At 50.5% G+C, this 22,216-nt stretch overlaps 1 protein-coding gene across 1 annotated transcript; it reads right to left on the reverse strand.

Annotated features, from left to right (window-relative positions):
- Positions 1-504: 504 nt before the first annotated feature.
- Positions 505-20,261, reverse strand: LOC114644485 (leucine-rich repeat and fibronectin type III domain-containing protein 1-like protein). The gene is given in 5 exon segments (XM_051923259.1): positions 505-981; positions 2,373-2,442; positions 5,812-6,351; positions 18,861-19,912; positions 19,914-20,261. Coding segments are annotated over 3 exon segments (1,848 nt in total). The 5' UTR covers positions 20,229-20,261; the 3' UTR covers positions 505-981; positions 2,373-2,442; positions 5,812-5,870.
- Positions 20,262-22,216: the final 1,955 nt, after the last annotated feature.

Consider the following 22,216-nt stretch of genomic DNA (forward strand, 5'->3'; position numbering starts at 1 on the left):
CGGGGCCACTGTGGGAGGCTCCACTTGATGCTGAGGGTGTGTGCCAACCCAGAGCTCACAACATCCCTTAATGTCACAGACACCTGCTCCAAGAAGTTGGTCACATGTGAAAGGCGCTATATAAATCAAATGTGCCCTCTCTAGTGGACCATGCAGACCAGTAGCGCACTTGCATCGCCCCCCCCCCCCACAGGTCCACTCTCTAAGCCCGGATGTAGACACTCAGAGGAAGGCTGTGGCCAGTGGTACAGTGACCTGGAGGTGGCTGAGAGTCACAGAGTGACAGAGTCAGGGAACGAGGTGGAAGCCACAAATGTCACCGCAAGAAAAGAATGAGGGCCAACACGCCCTGCCAGCCTGCCGAGGGACATTTGGTCTCAACTGGACACACAGGATGGATCTTCCATCGTGAGGACTCAGGTCAAAGTGCAGGGTGAAGGGCTGTGCCATCGGTGGAGCCACAGATGACACATCACCACAATTGTACAAAAATACTTTTATTTCTCTAAAAACGCAGATTTTTGGTGTCTATGAAATCCAACGCGTCAGATTTACCTTTATGGAGAAAAATATGAATTTGAACCCCAAAGGATGCCAGCCCTCTACCCGACTGTCCGCCACTCATCGGTGAGCCGCTCTCCTCTCGGGCCGCATTAAGATTCCAAAGTTCAGAAGTCCGCATCCCGCTGCGAGTGCCAAAAAGAAAAGAGAAAAGAAAGCTGGAGCCAGCGGCCGGTGGGCCACAAGACGTCCCCTCTCTTCACGTCGTCCCCTCTTAGCGCTGAGGTGCTCGCCGGAAGACCTTCAGGTGACACCACAGGCCGCAGCCCCCAGACAATCTGCAGAGCAAATGAAACCCCAAGAGGGGCGTCGATGACCAATCCAGGGTACAGTGACTTCACGGGGCTTGGTGAGCAGTCCAGAGGTGACAACCAGGGAATCGGCCAACAAGCAGGACATCGGGGGTCTTCGGTGAGCCACCTAAAGAAAAGGCAAAACACAAAGTGAGGGCTTTCAATGCACCACTCAGAGCTGCCACACGGGGGCAGTGCTGCACCATCTAAAGCTCCTTGGTGGTCTCTGAAAGTTGAGAGAACTGTAATGGTGACGTCACTGACACCAAGAACAAAAAGTGGGACAACTGGGCACCAAAATGTGAGGCAACAATCCAAGGAGTGCCTTCACCAACATCCCACCCAGGATAGGACCCCAATATCGATAAGGAGACCATCAGCACTACTAGGCCACAAACCCACCAACCCCAGCATCACTACTGTGCCACTCCATGAGACCCCAAACTGGGGGTCCACCACCTCACTTATTGACGTGCCCCCCCGAGCTAACAGGGGGTTTCTGAGCACCCATACAGGCATGCTGCCCACCCAATTAGGAGCTCACCTTCTCTAATGTGCAAACAAGACCCCCACCTCCAGCTTCATTACTGTGCCACTCAGTCTACCAGACCCCAATCTGGGGTCCCTTCCCTTTGTGATATGCCACCCAGCTAACAGGACTTCACGTCTCAAAAGTAGCACAGGGAAAGTTCAGCAGTATGCCACCCAACTTACAGAGGGTGTCAGTACCACAGTGCCACCCAACCCTGAATCTCTAAGGGACACACTTAGTTTTATGCTACAGTGCCACCCAACCCACAATGTCTAATGATAGTGATATGCCACAGTTGTGATTCTGGGGCTCTCTTGACAGACTGCTGCCCTATGGGACTCCTCTGTCTCTTTGGAGCACACTTTGTGACAGGCCATCCAGACCATAAGACCCCCCCAAATGTCATTGGTTACCATGACGACTACATGACACCATTCAAGTGAATGTCTGCAGGAAGGCTGTGAGCTTCAAGAGCCTGCAGAGCATGCAGCAGTTGAAGGAGCCTTCAGTGGCCACTAGATGGCAGCATTGGGCTGCTCCTCTGCACTCACAGCCCACTGGTGGGGGGTTGGGGGGCTTCACAAACAAAAAGCATGGAGCTGAAGCGTGGCGGGCACAGTGAAAATGCCAAACCTTCTGGTGTGAATGCACACAGGTGGGCGCCGAGGACGGGGAGGAGGGCCATCGAGCGAGTGGACTGGCACGTGAGCCATCTGTCACATCAACGCCCATGTCACCTCCAGAGAGGGGGCCACCCACGCCGGTGTTTAAGCACATGTGGTGCAATGGCAGCTCCAACTGGGTCACATCCTCCGCGCTGGCACTGAGAATCACGCAGACCCGTATGGCCACTTAGCACCAGCCAGAACGGCTGGTCCTGTCTGAAGAGCAAGCTGTGCAGGGAATCTGAACGGGCACCTGTGGATGTGGTGCCTGCCCGCTCTGTGCCCACCGGCCACACTCAGCACCCCATACACACCCCTTACCCGTGGGGCTCTCCTCGTTTCTCTGTAAAGTCGTTGCAGCAGCTTTACATTTCCTGAGTTACTTGTGAATCTGAGGGGAAAGAAAAGAAAAAGTTAATAAAAGTGGCTAAGACCCCCTGGGTGGGCCTGGAAGAAGAGACGCCAAGCATCCTCGCCTGGGTCAAGGCGTTTGGCACAATAAAAATATTAGTGGGCAGCACAGTGCCCGATGCCACACAGCTCCACACTTTGTCCAGGTGGGGTTTTCTATGCCAACATGCCAAGCAGTGGCATATCATGGGAATGGGTGACTCTAAACTGTCCCTGTGTGGCTGGCTGGCCGCTGGCATGTGAGGGCAGTGAGCTGAGTGCTGCTTTCTACCTGGCGCTGCAGTGATTGGCTCTGCCCTGCCTATCACCACAGAGGACTTACTGAGTTGAAGGATGAGTGAAGGAGAACAGGGAGATGGCATCCATCCATCCATCCATCCATCCATTCCATTCAACAGCTCCAGGCTGCAGGGTTTACAATAAGAGTAAAGGGCTGGCATGAGGGCACACTGCCAGGGACTTGAACTCTTGTCTGTGTGGAGTCTGAGTGCCCATTTCCTCTGCTCAGTTGGTGGAGTTTGGGCGTGAGTGGGTGAGTGTGCCCTGCAGCAGACTGGTGCCGCCTCTCAGCAGTGATAACGAGATGGCTCTGTCTTCAAGCACTGAAACTGAAACAGTCATTGAATCTGAAAGTGATGTTCTCGTTACTTACACATATGTAGTAGGTGATCATATTATTATCATCATCATTATTATTATTATTATTAATAATAATCATTATCATCATCACCATTTCCATCATCATTATGTTTTCTACACTTCTCACTTTGGACTTTAAGTGTTTTGCATGTTCTACATTAGAGAGATGGGGATTTCAGTGGCGTCTTTGAGCCCCTCTGTCTTGAGCCGCCTCTTCAGCTGATGTTGTGCTGACCCCAACACGCATTATGTTAGTTCACACAAGAACTGATGTCCATCCATCCATCCATCTGTCCATCCATTACATTTATCTCCAGGTGGCTCAGATTATAATAGCACTATTGGCAGGTTGGCATGATGGAACACTGGATAGGGGTGCTGCCTCTCAGCTCCGGAGTCTTCAATTTGAGCCACCATCTGTGTGGAGCCACCATGTTGTGCCAGTGCCAGTGTGAAGTTCTCCTCTGCTGTGTTAGTTTACCCTCCATTGGAGTGTATGTGTGTGCCCTGCAGTGACCTTGTACCCTGTCCAGCATTGATGCCCGCTCTGTGACCCTCAATTGCTTTAAGTCACTTCATTAGAATGAGAAGAGTGAGAACCAAAACATCTAAGGGTCCTGCCAGGCGCCATCTTGTCACCAAAGAAGTTGCATAAGTGCTTCACTGGAGGCTGCCCAGCAGCCCCTCATGATGCCCACTCAGCACTCTTCATCCACCTGGCAATCATGCCAAGTACTCAGACAGGTTTAATATACCACTTTGGTTGATCAAGATGGTGGTCACGTTCATTTGAAAGTGCCAGAATGTTTTTCCCAGTCCTTCCTGAGGTCAGGGTGGCTGTCACACGTCCCCCACTCTGCCAAGTGGCCATGCACACCTTGACCCTCAGCTAGTTCATGTGGCACAGCAGGTGTGAGTGGCCACTTCATCCATTGAAGACACTCCTCTGGTGAGTGCAATACCACTGGCCAGGACTACGAGCAGTCAGTGCCAACTGATCTCCTGCATCATCTCATCACAGAGACTTGGGCAAGGTGCTCTGTGCCAAGAGAGAGATGGGCTGCAGAGTGGGCAGAGGGTGCAGTTGGAGTGGTCAGCACAACGAGCCCTAATGAAGCTGCAATGAGGGGCAAACTGAGATGAAGCAGAGGATGATGGGCACAAATCAGGCTAACAGCATAGCCAACAGTGGCGGGCATGAAACACGGACAGCTTTATGCCACAATGCCACTCGACGGTGACTAGAGATGGGGATTTCAGTGGCCTCTTTGAGCCCCTCTGTCTTGAGCCGCCTCTTCAGCTGATGTTTCTGCCAGTGAAGTGCAGTCTGATGGGCAAAAGTACACACCTCAGAATGCCAGTCAGCCCTGTGCCCTTTGTGCAGTGAGGAAGGCACTACAGAGTGAGTGACTATCTGAGCATAAGTGGACATGCCATATGTGCCATCTGGAGTGGTCATTCTGTGTGGTGATCATCTAATGATGGCAGCTGAGGGCAGCCCAGGCCAGTGCCAACTTGAACTTGTTCGACTTGGTGACCCTGTAACTACTTGACATGCACTGCCACACCTCAGCCACTGGGATGCCAAGCTGTGTTTGGTAGCCAAAAGGACAGAAGTAAGGGCACCATGTGAGGGGTCGGCCACTCAGTCAATCTCAAGTGTGATTAATGCCTGGGGGGGCTCACCAGCTCACAAATCAGAAGGGGGCAGCCATAATGTTGTGTACATCAGTGGGCATTGAGTGCTTTGGCTGTGGCCACAGAAATGCTGTTGGCATTTTGTTAAAAAGCTGGCACGGTTGTTATGAACCAAAAATCAGGGCAGTTTGGATTTCCGGTGCCCTTCCATTTTCAGGCTCATCCATGAATCTGAACTTGATTCACAGGGCTGGGTGGGGTGCCAGTCTACCCCCACAGGGCACATGCACGCACACAAGTCACACCACCATGGGAGTGGCCTGGGACAGGAAATCTGTTTGAAAAGACCACCACTACCAGTAAGTGACCCCGACACCAGGGGTCTTCCACGGCCACCTCTCCCTTGTGAGCTCTTTTTTGGAGTGCAGGCCCCCTAAAGCCTGCTGCTTGAGTTTGAGGGGTGGGGTGGGCAGGACGGCTATGAGGTTAGAGACTTGGGGTCTCCTCTTGTTTGCTAACCATTGTGTGATTTTTTTTACTTGTATTCTCTGCTGCCCAAGGCCTTTTTAAGGGTCCTGCCAACCTCGGGCTGGGTGCCAGTTTCGATGCCGCTGGCCGATTTTCGAGCCTGCAGGATGCTTTGGCTTTGTGTGCCATTTGGTGTTTTGTTGGTTTAATGATGTCGGCCTCGGCTTTTTGTCCATTTTAGACCCTTAGGCCCTTTAGGCCCTCGACTGTGTCTGCCCCTTGTGTTTCACATTCACATTGTGAATGTTTGGCCGAGGGGTCTTTTTGTTTGCCCATCTAAGTTCTGACTTTGGCGTCTCTTCCCTCTTCTTCTCAGGGCAGCTCAGGACTTTTTTGGCTTTGATGTTCTTGAGTGACCGCCACTTCATCACCTGTTCCTGCCCCAAAAACCCCAAACAGCTTTGGCCATCTGCCCTCCCAGGACGTTACCAAATCGACACAGGCTCGCCAGGACAGGATGGCATTGTCAGAGATGCCACCAAACAATAATCAGTTATCAATGGGTCCAAGCGGGTATAAGCAATGTGCCATGTGGGCAGCTCACCTTGACACCCGATGCGCCAGCAGAAGCTCGTGGCACCGGAACCCGGCGGCCCCCCTTCGTTACTGTGACATGGCATCGTCCTCACTCAGGCTTTTCCTGCAGTCGGGATTAAGATCCACGACCGTCGTCCCCTTCACGAACACCTCCTGGCCCGGGACCTCGTACTTGCTGGCAGCGCCGGACGGGACCCCGGGCTGGCTGCCATTAGTCTGCAGGCAGACGTTGCTGACCTTGGCCTGCTTCTGCTTGCTGTAGTTGTTGTAGAGCTTGTACTTCATGAGGAGGATGAAGATGAAGACCAAGACGGACGCCACGATGATCCCACCAATGATGATGATCATGGTGCCACCCAGAAACTGATCGTGGATGGAGCGGCACTGCTTGTACTCCTTGTCGGTGGTGAAGGGCACACAGCCAATGAGCTTGGTGGCCGTCAGTGATGTCATGCCGTCATCGTACACGGCCAGGACGCAGAGGTCATACTCCCGTGACGATGCCAGGTCACTCAGCAGGAATGACTTGCTGCTCGCCGGAATCATCCTGAGGGGAGAACACAAAAGAAAGGAGTCTGGTTAGCCCGAGGGTCCCGCTGCAGCAGCCCCCGACTGACTAGGCCAGCTGGGCTCATGACAAACCCACCATGAAGGCAAGTTCAGGGGCAGCAAATGCCAGTGTGACACACCCCTGACAATGGAGTGTGCCCATGGTGGTACCTGAGGGCAAAGTTAATGAGGTGGTCATGGTGTCCCCCACATCTATAAAAAAATCCTCAAGTGATAGCCAAACGTGAGAAAGACCCTTGTCATACAGCCTATTGATGACGTGCCACCAAGGGAAGGCAACCAGGGCACAGACGTCACACGAAACAGAATATCAGCCCTACTGTCACCAAAACTCAAAACGCTAACCGCAAATTCAAAAATGTGGAAAACCAAGAAGACTTTCACAACTTTCACCTGCAGGCCACCACCTCCAAGTCCATGAGCCCAGCAACGCTGGAGCAATGGTCACAAAATGGTGACAAGAAAACAAGATGACACCACGGACACATGGAGTGCATGTGGAAATAAAATACTAAAGATGACTGAAAGACTTGGTGGTCTTCAAGTTCAACGAAGTTTAGGAGAGCAAAGAATCACAAAAGCAGAAGAAGCCGTGTGTGTGTGTGTGTGTGTGTGGGGGGGGGGACTTGGGGGGTGATTAGGGTGGGAGGGCATCTTTGTTGTTCTTTAAATTTTATTGAAGATTTGAAAAGAGATGAATGTGGATTGCCGTGTGTCACATTGACCTCTTGAACCAAATCACAGCCAGAGACGCCGTGTCCTTCCTGTGAGAGACAAGCACACATGGCAGACATCAGGAAATGGCATCTCATGACATAAGAATCTAAGTGGCATCACAGGGAACTTCATGGAGGAAATGATTAAAGCAAAGACCATCAGGAGCAGGAGAGCCAGGAGGGGTCAGCAGGGGAGGACTTGGATAAGAGGGGCAGGGGCTCAAACTACAAGACGTGAGGGAGAGGGCATTAAACTAAACGTACATAGAGTGGACTATGGAAGGGGCTGATTAGCAGTGGGCAGAAATGTAAGGTAGATAAATATAAAATCCTACACATCTACCTTAATAAAAGGATAAGAGTTTTTGTGTGTCTGTCCAGCTTGATATGTATCTGTCATTCCAACAGATGGCACTTCACAAACACTGCATTTATGCATCCCATACTAAATAACATATAACAGAGACATAGGCATTGCTTTTGTCATTCCAACTGATGGCACACCACCATCATTTCTAATAATGCATTGCATTTGTCATTCCAACAGATGGTGTACCACCAACATTTCTAGTAGTAAAATGCAGTACATTTGTCATTCCAGCATATGGTGCATTACAAACATTTGTAATAATAAAATGCTTTGAATTTATCATTTCAGCTGATGGTGCATCTCAGACATTTGTGGTAATAAAACTCATTACATTTGTCACTCCAGCAGATGGTGCGTCACAAACACTAACTTGGCTTTTACGAATCCCATACCAAATGACACATAACAAAGACATATGCATTGTATTTGTCATTCCAGCAGATGGTGCATCACAAACATTAATATATCTATTATGAATCCCACCCCACAGCATTTAACAGAGATAAAGTATATGCATTGCATTATTCATTCCAACAGATGGTGCATCACAAACATCTGTAATAATAAAATGCATTGCCTTTGTCAATTCAACAGATGGTGCATCACAAACATTAATGTTGCATTTATGAATCCCATCATATGGCAAATAACAGAGATAAGGTATAAGCATTGCATTATTCTTTCCAACAGATGGTGTATCATAAACATTTATAGTAATAAAATCGCATTGCATTTGTCATTCCGGCAGATGGTGCATCACAAACATTAATACTGCTATTATGAATCCCATCCCATTGATAGATAGATAGATAGATAGATAGATAGATAGATAGATAGATAGATAGATAGATAGATAGATAGATTGGATTACATTGATAGATACTTTGGATATAACTGAGATAAAGTATATGCATTTCATTTTCTGTTCCAACAGATGGTGCATCACAAATATCTGTAATAATAAAATGCATTGCCTTTGTCATGTCAACAGAAGGCACAACTCAAACATTAATATTGCTTTTATGAATCCCATACCAAATGACACATAACAAAAAACATAAGCATTGTATTATGCCATTCTAACAGATGGTACATCACAAACATCTGTAATAATAAAAAGCATTGCATTTGTCATTTCAATAGGTGGTGCATCTCAAACATTTGTGGTGATAACATGCATTGGAACAAGACCACCTCATCCCCCAATACAGTAGAAGGCAGCATCCGAAGGTTTTGATGTCCATTCGAACACCTGCAGGGTATGCTGGGAACTGTAATCCCATTAGGCTACCCTTTTGGGTCTCATGGGTGGCACTAGGGGGTGCTGCAAGGATTTGCAATCCCTACTTTGTGGGACTTCTGAATGACCCGGAAGTACTTCCAATGGGCCTAACCCTGGAGATACTCGCAGGTCTCAGATAAAAGGAGCTGAGCTGGAGTTGAGTGTGGAGTCGGGACAAAGAAGGAGAAGAGAAGCGCATTGTGCTCGAGTTCACCAGCCAGTGCGAGAGACGAAACCTGATGAGGGCTTTCTAATTGGAATAAACGTCACATTTGAACCTGGGACTTGTGTCTGTGTGGTGGTGTCTGGGGCTTGGGATGCTATAAGACCCTCTGCAGGTCACAATATGATGAACAATTGAGACACCCATATGGGAATCCATCCATCCATCCATCCATCCATCCATCCATCCATCCATCCATCCATCCATCCATCCATCCATCCATCCATCCATCCATCCGTTTTCTGCTGCTTACACAAGCCCAGGTCACAAGGGCAGCAGTATACACAAAGATGCCCAGACATCCCTTTTGCCTCCAACCCCTCCAGAAGGACACGGAGGTGCTCCCACTCCAGCTGGGAGGTCTGACCTGTTCAGGTGGTCCCGGGTCAACCTCATGGTCTCCTCATCCTTGAAGGCGTCTTAATCAGAAGGCCAAATCGGCTCAAACTCGCTCTGTGGGACATGGAGGAGCTCCTCCTGTTCCTGATTGTATCCCTGATCTGATTCTGTCAGCCACTAAGCCCCCCCCCCCCCCCCAGCTCAAGGACAGGGACATAAATCGACCAGCAAATCCAGAGCTTCACTTTTTGTCTCCACTCTTTCTTCACCAGACTAACCAGTCCAACATCGTCATGACGTCACTTTGATCCATCTCTCAGTCTCCTGCTCCCTTCTTTCCAAGATCCTCCTTCGGGTGGTCATCAAGGCCCAGTGCATTGTGGTGCCTTGGTGGACACATCTCCAGATGTGGCACCTGAGCAGACATCCAGTTTATATGTTCGACGTGGGCATCAACATTGTTTGACTTCCCTAAGTTTTATCCCACAGTAAATGACACCCAAGGATAGGAGGTGCCTTCATGGATTTGGGAAAGGACCACCCGCTGCTGGACAAGGTGACGCATTCACTGATGGACAAGAAGCAGTGGTTGTTCAGATGGCGCTGGAGAACAACGCTGGACATCTACATGAAACTGAGACAGCTGTCATTGCAGATGTCACTTTCTTCCGCCACAGTCAGCATATCGACTGTCAATCAGGTCTTTAAGGATCACAATGTGGAGAATGTCCCCTGATAGGAAGTGACAGGGTGAAGTAGATGAGTCACCCGTCTGCACAGGGCATGTGCCATCATCGCACCTTCACTGCGTGTTTTACTCCAAGCACTGCCCGTCATAAACTCCTTCACGTGTTCCACTTTGTGTGCCAGTTGGCATTCTGGAGAGGACAGGGCTGGGGTGTCACATTCATTCCTTTTGGTGGCACAGGGTCACAGTCCAGATGTGATGGCACAGAGGTGGAAACATCGCAGTGTGTGCTGCCAGATCAGGTGCTGCTCCTGTGGCATTATAACACGCCAGGCTGTTGATGAGCTCTACAGACAACAGATGGTGTCCATAGGGGGACCGGGCATAGTGGTCAGTACATGTGGCCATTGGGGACAATGTCCCATTTCATCACTCGTCTGCAGTGACGGGCTCATCCTCACAGGTCCGTGGAGTTCCCTCCTGTCTGCCTGGAGATGGAAGGTTTGAGACCACCATCCTTACACCCAAATGCTATGACTAAGACTTGGAGGGCAATCACAGCGTCAGACTGCCAGGGCCGGATCAGGGGTGCCACACTGCAGTGCCAGGGAGAAAGTTTAACGTGATGTCGATGAACGCATGCGGCCAAACATCAGACTGACCAGGGAGAGAGAAAGGAGGACAAGGCACAACTTGGAATGGTGTGTGAATGGCGTGTCATGGTGTGATACCCCGGCTACCCGCTGGCACGAGCATCTTCTGTCTCCAGTGACATCGAGAGTCATAACTGAGGATGGATGAGGACAAGTGAGGACACAACAGCAAGCTACTGGTGCCAAGTGCGCTGATCACAATCAGCAAAAGGCAAACAGACTCCAAAAAAACCAAAGTGTGGAGCCTTCAGCCTTTCAATCCGTAATCCATAAGTGGCACAACAGCGAGGAAGTCCAAGGTCGAGGATGGACATCACAGTCTGCCATGCCCAGGTCACTCGCTCTCAGTCCTGTCTCTCCTGCTCACCCATCGATGTGCCCAGCAAATGAGGTCCACCGACTGCCTCCCACCCCAACTAACCCTCTTCGGTGTCCACTGGGACACCCTCTCACTCACCAGCTTTAACTGTGGGACCCTGGAGCTCACGCTGTCCCTTTGAAATTGAAAGTGTTTGAAGTGAGATGTCACAGGAGCTGCTGGAAAGCCGGACGGGGACAAATGGTTAGAAATGAAACGATTTGAGAAGACCCTAAACAGAAAATAAAAAAAAATCATTGGGGACGTTATTAAGGAACTTAATGTGTCACTTTGGGCACACATGCGGGAAAGGGGAGGAGAGAAAAAGAAAGAAAGTGGAAACAGCCAGCAGGGAGAGCAGCAAGGAGATGGAATGGTGACATCAAAGAATGACTGGAAGAAGGAGGACGGATAGCAGGAAAGATAGGTAAGGAAGAAAAATAGAAAAGGAGTCTGGAAAAGAAGGAAAAACACCAGTGGCCTCCACTGACCCTGGAAAGAGCTCTGTATGGATGGATGGATGGATGGAAGGAGGGAGGGAGCAAAGGATGGATGGATGTAGGGGGCAAGGGATGGATGGATGGAGAAAGGGAGGGAGGGAGGGAGGGATGGATGGAGGAGGTGAGGGATGAAGGGATGGATGGAGGGAGCGAGGGATGGATGGAGGGAGGGAGCAAGGGATGGATGGATGGAGGGAGGGAGGGAGCGAGGGATGGATTGATGGATGAATGGATGGAGGGTGTGAGGGATGGATGGATGGAGAGAGGGAGGGAGGGAGGGATGGATGGAGGAGGTGAGGGATGGATAGATGGATGGATGGATGGATGGATGGATGGATGGATGGCATGAGGGATGGATGGATGGAGAGAGGGAGGGAGGGAGGGATGGATGGAGGAGGTGAGGGATGGATAGATGGATGGATGGATGGCATGAGGGATGGATGGATGGATGGATGGATGGAGGGAGCGAGGTATGGAGTTATGATTGGGTCACTCAGTTTCGCTGTGACAAGTTGTGCTTAGCCTACTGCTCTGACTGCTGTGAAATTCACTTTGGCTTTTCATTTGGGTTCCTCAGTAGGAGTTCACTGCCATTTGGTGGTCTTTGAATCATGAAGAACGCCTGTGGCCAGAACCTTGATGTTGATCTTAATCCTCTAATAATCTGAGGTAGCAGCAACATGACCCGTGGTCAAAGTGACCACAAATCCAAGTGACACGGCAGAAGGCAAACGAAGAGCAGCGGGACCTGGTGAGCGTCAAGCAAATCGCAGAAGCCAATGATAGGATGAAAAATGAAAAGCAATAAGTGGACACAACCTTGAGCACCACAGACAAGCAAAACATGATCCTGAATGTGGAGAAGTTGAGCAGAAGGCAACCATGCTGGGAGACAAGGTCTGGGAAAAAGAGGGACCCTCAAGCCCGTACTGGTGAAATGTGCAGGTTAGGATACTAAAGTTGGAGGAATGGAAGACCCTGAGGAGAGCACAGAAACAATTCAAGAAGACCTGGACACGCTTCAGTACTGGGCAAACACTTGGACCACGAAGTTCAATATAGAAAAGTGTAAAGTGGTACATGTGGCCCAAAGGGATGCCAATTATAAAGACAAGATGGGGGACACTGAGCCATCAGAAGAGACCTCTGAAAAGGATGTAGGGGTTTATGTTGACACAATGCTCTCATCATTTAGAAGAAAACAAAACGTTGGCTTACATCATAAAATGTCTCAAAATGGAGGGATGATGTGCTCCGACTACATAATGCACTGGTGAGACCACATCTGGACTGCTGTGTGTGTGCAGCTCTGGTCACCACACTACAAGAAAGACATAGCAGCATGTGAAGCTGTGCAGAGGAGAGCAGCCAGGTGCATCATGGGACTTAAGGACAGAGGAGGAGACAGCGTGGGCACCTGACCAGGGTCTTCAAAATCTGCAAAGGTATTGATAAAGAAGACCCAGCAGAATTCCTTCAGCTTTAGGGGGGAACTGAGCACTCGAGGACGTCACTGGAAGTTAAGGGGACGTGCAGTGAGGGCTGAAGGCAGAGAGAACTTCTTTACACAAAGAGTTGTGGGAGTCTAGAAGATGAAGCAGAAACCTTGACAGCCTCTAAGAGCATGGGAAAGGCACTATATAAATAACCTTTATTATTATTATTATTATTATTAAGAAGGATCTGGATGAAACATTAGCTAAACACGCCACCTTGTCAGGCTGAAAGGTCTCCTCTCATTTGTCAGATTTCTTATATTCTTTCTGTATGTTCTTATGTGCTGATAATCCTCTTGGACACGATACATATGTGATCTGACTTCATAATCATGTGCAAGTATTGCTTTAATTGATCATCAAACATAATTAAACATAAATGAAGGATGACAAAGTGACCTGTGGTGACGTGTTTACAGCAATGTGCCAGTAAAACTAAAAGCAAATTGTCCTTAATGACATAAAGAAAAGAAAAAAATACCGGCGACATCTGCTGTGAGTCAAGCAAATCGCAGAAGGTCCTTTAGTGATGAAGAACGACTAGGAACGAGGAGACAAGACGCTGAAGCACATCGACAAGCAAGAAGTCAACCAGAATGCCCAGCAATGGAGTGGCAAACAAACACGACGGCTTGCAGGCCCGCTAGACAAAATCGAAGAAGAGGAACGCATGGCGACAGACCAGGAGATCATCAAAGAGTCGAAGCGCCCCACCATATGAAAGCATCGCTCTTACATCTTTGATTCGCTGACCGTTTTTCAACTTTGTGCCCCAGCAGAAGTAAATGTTAAAAAAGCACATTTACTGTTCGTCACACTCGGTCCAACTGGCACCTCAAGTGGAAACCCCAAAGTGCGGGGTGGAGGAGGAGGCTTCTACTGTCCACATCAGGTCGGGGGTCCCCATGGAGCTTTGAGAGTCCACTTTTATTAACATCACATCAGAGGCAAGGGGTCCCCCCCTCCAGAGTTTGAAGGAGGACCAATGATGGGGACAGTCCCAGCCTCTTTGGTCTTTCACCCTCAGGATGTGGCATTTCCTACTCTTGACCTCAGGGTGTCACTCCTGGTCCACCTAACGCGCTGTTGACTGCCAGGCTTGCCACTTATTCAGAACAACAATAACAATGAATAACAAGTAAATGAAATGCAAATACAAACACATAAAAACAAATCCCTGAGAGCCAATCCTCAAATCAGGGCATGATCAGCGTGTGCCAGATCACCACTGGCACCAAAGGGAGAAGCCGGGAAATCAGCGAGATATCCTCGACATAACAAGGATGAAAGGCCAAAGAAGAGATGGCATTATGATAATGAGAAACAGGCAAACGAGTCTGAAACTCGTATCTGGAAAGAAAGGGGCACGCATGGCCTGGCCTGGCATACCAGCTCTTTACTGCCCAACCAGCTTTCTCACATCCATTCTGGCGTTTGTCAGAAGTTGGCACTCCTCGACAGAAAGCCATGATGATGCCAACTGGCAAGTGTCCATCTCCACAGCTCCTTTGTCCATAAATCGTAGTCATGACCACACCCCCTCTGCATTTGGCCATGCCTACTCGTGCCAACAGAGTGCTGTGCCATCAACGTCACCCTTGCTTTGTGTGTCAGCTGTTATGGACACCCCAAGAGAGGTGCCCTGACGGAGTGTGAAGTGGGAAGAGATGAGTGAGCCACCACCTTATGAGGGCAAAGCAGGGAAAGCTCATTAATGGCAAACTCTACTTTCTAGGATACTAAAGAGAGTGGAAAGATGTCATCTAAAATCACAAGGACAAGATGGCCATCAATAATAATAAACCGAACCTAAGAAGGCCAAAACCCGGGCACATCTTGTTGTATTATTTGATAACTGCAGCCAATGAAAGGCGCTATATCAGAATGAACTAAATGGGCCTGCGTTTCTGTCCACGTCTTCAGTCCAGCTAGTCAATGCCAGGCACAAGTCCTACATGACCTGCCCACTGGGCTCACCTGAGAGTTTTTCACTACAGCCGTATCTGAGCTTTTCCGGAAGCCCCCATTGTTTTCTGTCTGGACCCCCGATCATTTGGGCACAAATCCCTGTGAGCCCTGGTGGAGTGTGTGAGAGACCCCACATTGGGCAGGTGGCTGCCCGCTGGTCCAGGTGGTGTGACCATCAAGACGGCGTTTTCTGCTTTCGTCCCGTCCTCTTCTTCACTGCAGGTTCCTGCTCTTGGCTGCCACCGCTGGCACCGCCGCTCTCTCACGCTGGGCACAGACAAGTCTTAATTAGCCGTGCTGTATGCGCAGTGAGAATTTTCCGCTTTGAGCCCCGCGCTCGTTGGGTGTGTTTGAGTGTCAGAACAAAAGCTGACAGGTAATTATTAGGACTCGCTTAGTGGAAATAATGAAGCGCCTCTCAGTGGTGGGCCGCGCCGCGCCGCCTTATGATGGGTTTGAGTTGCTTTTCACTTTTCTTATTACAGCAAAGAGGTGGGCCGGCTTGTCACTAAAATCCTCAAATGTCACTGAGAGGGACGCCAAGGCACTTGGGCTCACCGAGCTCCATGGAGATGACGGCCGTCTTCTTACCTGCTCCTCGACCCCAGTCTGCTGGGGTCTACACTAGTGAGGAGTCAAATGCAGCCCCCCATTCATAAGTACAGTGGGGGGGGGGGGTTTAGATTTGCACCCCTCAGTGTGATGGCAGCCCCAGTGATGGATCAGACAGGGATTGAGTACAAGGACTTTCTTATTGCTGGTTATGCCTTTGCCCCCCCCCCCCCATCAGGTAGGGGTCACTGTGATGTGAACACTCCTCAGCTCCTCTGGGCATGAGACCTGTTGGCATGACCCCCTTAAATTATATGACACCCCCCCCCCCACCAAAAGAGACAGAGACAGAAACCTTCCTGCAAAGAGTAAGGAGACAGAAGAACAGGAGAAGAGGATGGAGAGCTCATCAAGGAGAAGTGTGAGCCCACCTCACTGTGAACCTGCTGTTTTGTTCCAGGCCTGTGAGGTGCCACACACACACACACACACACACACACACACACACACACACACACACACACACAGTCACCAGCATTCAACCAAAGTAGTGTGTCTTTAGAAAATATAAAGGAAGAAGCACTGGCAGGGGTTAGCAAACTGCTGAGCCACCCAATCACACCCACAGCATTCAATTAGAAACCCCCACTTTGATGGGTTAGGAGCGGGTAGGACTCAAGGTGAAGGGTGAAAGGACATCACAGTCCACTGGCATCACCTCGGCTCCACTGCCACTTCCTGTCCATCAGCTGTTCAATGAAGACAGAGCCCAGAAGTTCATCTTGGAAACAGACAAGGATGGACCTCACCTATAAAAGGAAGCGTCCTGAAGCCAGCTGCGGCGGTTTGGAGTTCAGGGGTCTCAGTCCTGCGTCACCTGTTGGAGTTTCTCTATCAGTAAACTGTCACCCATTAAATGGGGGTCTCCAAAACTGGACTCCGCTATTATTAAAATGTGATGTCGTTTGTTTGGAAGTCCACCTGGGCACGGTGACCACACCAGGGCAAGGACATAGAGAGGGGAGTCAAGGACAGGGCGGGCAGAGGCAAATCTACGGCCATATGACTGGCACAACCTCCTTAATGCCCGCTTGTGGCTCACCACTTGTACAGATGCTGTGATGTGATGAGTTCACCAGTGCCATTCATCTCGTTTGTCCACTGTGGTCCTGCTGCCCACCACACGACTCGGTCACTATCTCTGCTAAAAACCCACCACTTTAATCCACCTTGCTTTTAGCACTTTAGGAATGGGAGGGCACAGCAGTGTCCCCTCATACTTTGGGTAGAAGTTGTCATTTTAAGGGTGGGTCACTAATCACTGCTGCTGTGTGTTTTAGGGTCCTTAGTGGGCACTTGGTGATGGTTGGCACACGTGATGCTTTGAAGACAATGAGGGCTTCCCAAGAGTGACCTGCTAATGGTGGCACATTCATAGACTGTAGGGTGACCTGGCCGGGCTGAGTGGTCTTTTGGCCGTGAAGATTTTTATACATTTTGATTGTCTGCTGCTTTAAATAGCCTTTTAGGAAGTACGGACCTCCAGCGTTGATGTTCTTCCGTCACTCTCTGCAGCCCACCTCATGGTGAAGTGAAGTTGGAAAGTGGGCCACAGACATGCATGGCGTGCTTGCTGTGGTGTTCTGTGTGCTTCCTAACATTTGTGTGAATTTCGTCCTCAACAAGTCTCCATCTGTGCCCCTCGTTCTTGTCGAAGTTTTAACCGTCTCAGTCCCACCACCTCTTTAAACTCCCTTTAGTTCAGCCCTTCCTGCTGGCCTGCTGTCCGTGGTCCTGAACCGAGCCAGGGTGTCCCCTCTAAGTGCTATGGAGACTAAAGCTGGGCACAGTAGAGCAGGCTGAGGTGTCACTGGTGTGGTGCGTTAATTACCTTCAGAGTGACTTTAACATTAATATTTAACAGCTGCGGACCACCAGACGAGGTCCCACTTTGATCACCTCACCTCTTCATCTGTTTAATCTCTAAAGCGCTGCTTCACCAGCCATTGCAGTGCCACCCAGTTATTCACATGCCAGTGTGTGTGTGTGCCACCAGGCTGGGGGGGTGGTGCCCCCTTTTTAGATTTAGTGTGACCTACCAAGGTTGGTGTGGGCTCTCCTTGGTGAACTGAGCACAAGGGTGGGAGTTCTGTGTGACCACCAAAGGCATCAGAGCATTAGATGAACTGAGCGCAGTCTTCAAGGCATTGTGTGTGTGTGTGTGTATGTGCGTGTTGTGGCAAGCGGCTGGGGGTGGCACCCAGCCGGGAGGCCTGGAAGGACCGGAGGAGGGCTTACACCTCCTCCAGACCACTAGGGGGCAACTGCCCTGGTGGCTTTGGGGACCATGGGAACAGTGTAGAAGCTCAACCCTATAGAGAACAGTGGTCACCGCCAGGGGGCGCCTGGATGCCTGAAGAGCCCTGGCCCTCAGCACTTCTGCCACACCCGGAAGTGCTGGAGGGACGAAGACCAGGGACACCCCGAGTGCTTCCGGGTGCACAGCTGGCATTTCCGCCACACCGGGGAGTGCCGGCAGTCGCTCATTGGGAGGCACCTGGAGCACATCTGGGTGTGTATGACAAGGGGCCACCTCCCTCCATTTGATGGCTGGAGTCGGGAGGAAGAGGAGAGGAGTGGAGGAGCACCTGAGGAAGAGAGGCATTGTGAGAATGTAATGAATTATTATTATTATTAAAGGCCTGGACTTTGGGGGAGTACTGGGGTGTCACTTTGTAAATAGAACAATGTGTAATAAACGTGTGTGGGGTGAACTATCAGTGTCCGCCTGTCTGTGTCCGACAGTGTGTGTGTCTATGTGTGTGCGTGTGTGTGGATGCATGGGTGTGTGTGGGTGTGCATGTGTGCGAGTGTGTGTGTCTATGTGTGTGCATGTGCAGGTCATAGGCCTGCTTTGGAGTTTTAGGGCCAGGCCTACTCTAACTGTTGAACGGATGCCTTTCTTTGTTCCTGTTTAGACACCGAAGCACCAGACCTCCCCCCTAAACACTCCATCTTTCAGATGTTCATCTGGTCACCAAGCTCTGCCCACACAGATTATTGGTGCCAGTCCTTAACGGCTCCCCTCTCCCTTTCAGAGTTTGTCACTTGGCCTTTTGTTTGACTCTGCAGGTCACAAGCCTGCTTTGGAGTTTCAGGACCAGGCCTACCATATTGGAAATTTAGGGCATAAACATTTTTTTGAGCCCGTCCCACCCTGCTCTCCCAGTAAAGACTCCATCCCTAGGTGCCCACTAAGACTTGATTGGCCACCTCGTCATAAGATCATAGGTGTGAGGCCCTAACCTTGACACCCGGGCTGGGACCCACCGGCGGCTCACCTGTATATCAAGATGTCATCCAAGGAGCTGTTGTACTGGATCTGGTACATGCGGATGCCAGGGATGTGATTCTGGGACGTCCACCTGATGAGGGCCGACGAGGAGGTCAGCTCCGACACCGAGACGTGCTGCTCCAGGCGGCCATAAGAGTCGTTGGCGGACTTGACGGTCAAGATGTCCGAGGGTCCGGGCTCCGACTCCTTCATGTGGCTCGTGCGATTGCTGAGGAGCGGGAAGGGGTTGACGATGAGCTCGACGGGCGTCGTGGACTCGCCGGCCGCGTTGGAGGCGATGCAGGTGAAGATGCCTGAGTCCTTGATGGTGGTCGTGTGGATGTCCAGCGTGCCATTCTCATAGGAGGTGGTGCGGGACGTGTTGGCGATCACCTTGCCATCCGGAGAGATCCAGTGGATGGATGGCTCGGGATCTCCAACGGATTTGCACCTCAGGCTCACCTCCTGGCCCTCCATGACAAACATCTTGGAAGTGTGGCGCGTGATCATGGGGGGATCACAGATGAACTCCTCCTCCTTGATGCTCCAGAAGTACTTGCCCGTGAGCTCAGGTGGCGAGGCGCAGGTCTCCAGGTCGTCCTCGCGGGTCAGCCGCCGGAGCCACACCAGCTCGCAGTTGCAGTGCAGGGGGTTGCCGCCGAAGCTCAGCACCAATGAAGACAAGGGAGAACCCTTCATCTTGGCGTAAACGGGAATGCGAAGGAACAGAGGGTCTGGAGGGATCTTCTTGAGCTTGTTGGAAGTCATGTCCAGGCGGGCAAGCTTGTGCAGGTTGGAGAAGATCCCCTCCGGGACGAACTCGATGAGGTTGTGGTCCAGGTTGAGCGTGTTGACACTCACCAGCCGGCTGATGGTCTCCCAGGGGATCTTTACCAGGTTGTTGTACGAGAGGTCCAGGTCCTCCAGGGTCTCCAGAAAGTCCTCAAAGGAGCCCTCCGAGATGGACTGCAGCTGGTTATTGCTGAGGATCAGGTGGCGCAGGTTGGCCAGGCCTTGGAAGTGTTCGTCGCTGATGGTGGTCAGCCGGTTGCTGTCGAGGGTGCAGGGCGTGCAGGTCGTGCAGGTCCTCGAAGGCGCTGGGGATGATCTGGCTGATGGTGTTCCTCGACAGGGTCAGGTGGATGAGGCTCGTCATGTTGGCAAAGTCTTTCTTTCTCAGAGTGGTGATGAAGTTGTCCATCAGCCGCAACTCGGCTGTCCGGCGGTCAATGTTGGGGGGCACAAACAGCAGGCCAGTCTTGGTGCACAGGACTGTGAAGGAAGGGAGCAGATTCTGGCACATGCACCGTTTGGGGCACTGCATGGCCATCGTGGGCACGAGGATCACCAGCAGACTAAGGAGCAGCCGTTCCATGGTGGGCACCTGTGCAAGGAATGAGGAAAGAAAAACAAAGGAAGGAAGGAAGGAAGGAAGGAAGGAAGGAAGGAAGGAAGGAAGGCAGAAAGTGATTTTAGTTAAAACGTCAGTGACAGGGGGTCGAGATTTAGGGGGCGGGGGGCTTCTTAGCAGATCTAATGTTCTCCTCCTCACTCTCAGGGTCAGTGAAGGGTCAGTCAGCTATGACTAAACCTGGTGACAAGTCTCATCCGGAGTCACTCGGTGTCACTCAATGCAGATATGCCACCAACAGCCCACCAGCAGTCCTTAAATCTGTGCTCTGATGTTCTGTTTAATATGTGGTGTGGTCTTCATGGCAGTCTGGTGGTCTGTAGGGGGCATGCAAGTCATAACAAGAAACTGGAACTTAAACCTGAACCTGAACTTGAACTCTTAAATTTATAAGAACTTAAATAATGACAATAATATTATTAGCATTAATAATTACAACAATAGCATCACACAATCATCATCATCATCATCATATTCATCACCTGTGTGTTTGTGTGCCTGGTTCAGGATGTTGTGTTCTGTCACCGTGAAAGGCACTATATGAAGCAGTGCCCCCCCTTCCCCTGCAGCTCATTAATGGCTGCTGTTCCCCTATGCCCCCCACTCCCTTTGTCCCTTTGCTCCTCTGCCTCTTCCTCCTTGCCATGAGTACAGATGATGCTGTTTGTGCTGATGATTTTGCTGTCCTCCTGCTTTAACCTTCTCTATTTCCTAAGACCCCCTAAGCAGCCTGACTAACATGTCACAGTGTCCTGAAGGGCGCCCCCTAAAGTGAGCACATGGCTGCTCTTCGTCCTTGACCTCATCCTCCACATGCTGCTGACCTGTCATCCTATGGCCATCTTTCATCTCAGTGGATTCCACAGCACAAACAAACTGTGCTTCAGTGTGGTCCCTCACAGAGCTCCTCAAGATCTGAGGTGGGACACCAAGGGTCTGGGAGATGCCATGGCTGACCAGGCCACAGCTTGGCTGGTGCTGTCACCAAGTTTCGAGTTTCCATTTTGAAGTGATGAGCTCCCTGCACTGTCACCTGCTTTATGAAGTCCCTGAAGTTCAGACCTGAATGTCATCTTAAGGCCACCACATCCACTCACCTGCCTCTGAGCTATTTTGTCACAGGACTTTCTTTTAAATTCTGCTTCCCTTTCCAACATTTACCTGGCTGTCAAAAGGGAAAATGTCACAGAGGTGCGTGTGAGGTGTCACATGTGCTGGAAGCCCGCCGGCATTAGAGGCCAGCCAAGCTTGTGCTGATGCCACCGCTGGAGGAGTGTGACGGTCAGAACGAGCCGACTTCACAATGAGGCAGCCTCTCCACGGCGAGTGCCACTTCTATTCAGACGTGCCGTCGGAGCTCATTAGGAAGTCACCAGTGTATGCCCACAGTACCCACCCTCATTGAGTGAGAACAGGGCCACCCAATGCCCCCAGGCCAGCATCCATCTTTGGATCATGTCCAGGGCTCATTTTGGATTTCAATCCAAATCCCTTTAGGATTTAGAGAAGATAAGGGGCTAAGGAGGAAGAAGAGGATGAAGAAGAGGAAGGAGAGGGCCACCTAAGAACAGCAATTGAGCCCTTTTTGTGAACTTGGAACCTCCTTCTGACAGCATAGACAGTAATTCTGACCTCTTGAAGGCGCTACATAAGCACACATGTGACCCTGACAGGCCAGCCTCCATTCTGTTCTGCTCATAGTGCCTTTGTCACTCTTTGTGACTGTAGCCACCTGCTTGGTGTCTGACTCCATGTTTGAATGGGCCCTGGGCTGGCATGGACTGTCCCTTATGTCTGCTGGCTTTGGGACAACACTGGTCAGTACTGGAATGGACTTTTGTTGTAGCCCCCCAGCATTTAACCTTCTGGGATCTATCTATCTATCTATCTATCTATCTATCTATCTATCTATCTATCTATCTATCTATCTATCTATCTATCTATCTATCTAT

Source organism: Erpetoichthys calabaricus, chromosome 1 (assembly GCF_900747795.2).
Source record: "Erpetoichthys calabaricus chromosome 1, fErpCal1.3, whole genome shotgun sequence".
NCBI lineage: Eukaryota > Metazoa > Chordata > Cladistia > Polypteriformes > Polypteridae > Erpetoichthys > Erpetoichthys calabaricus.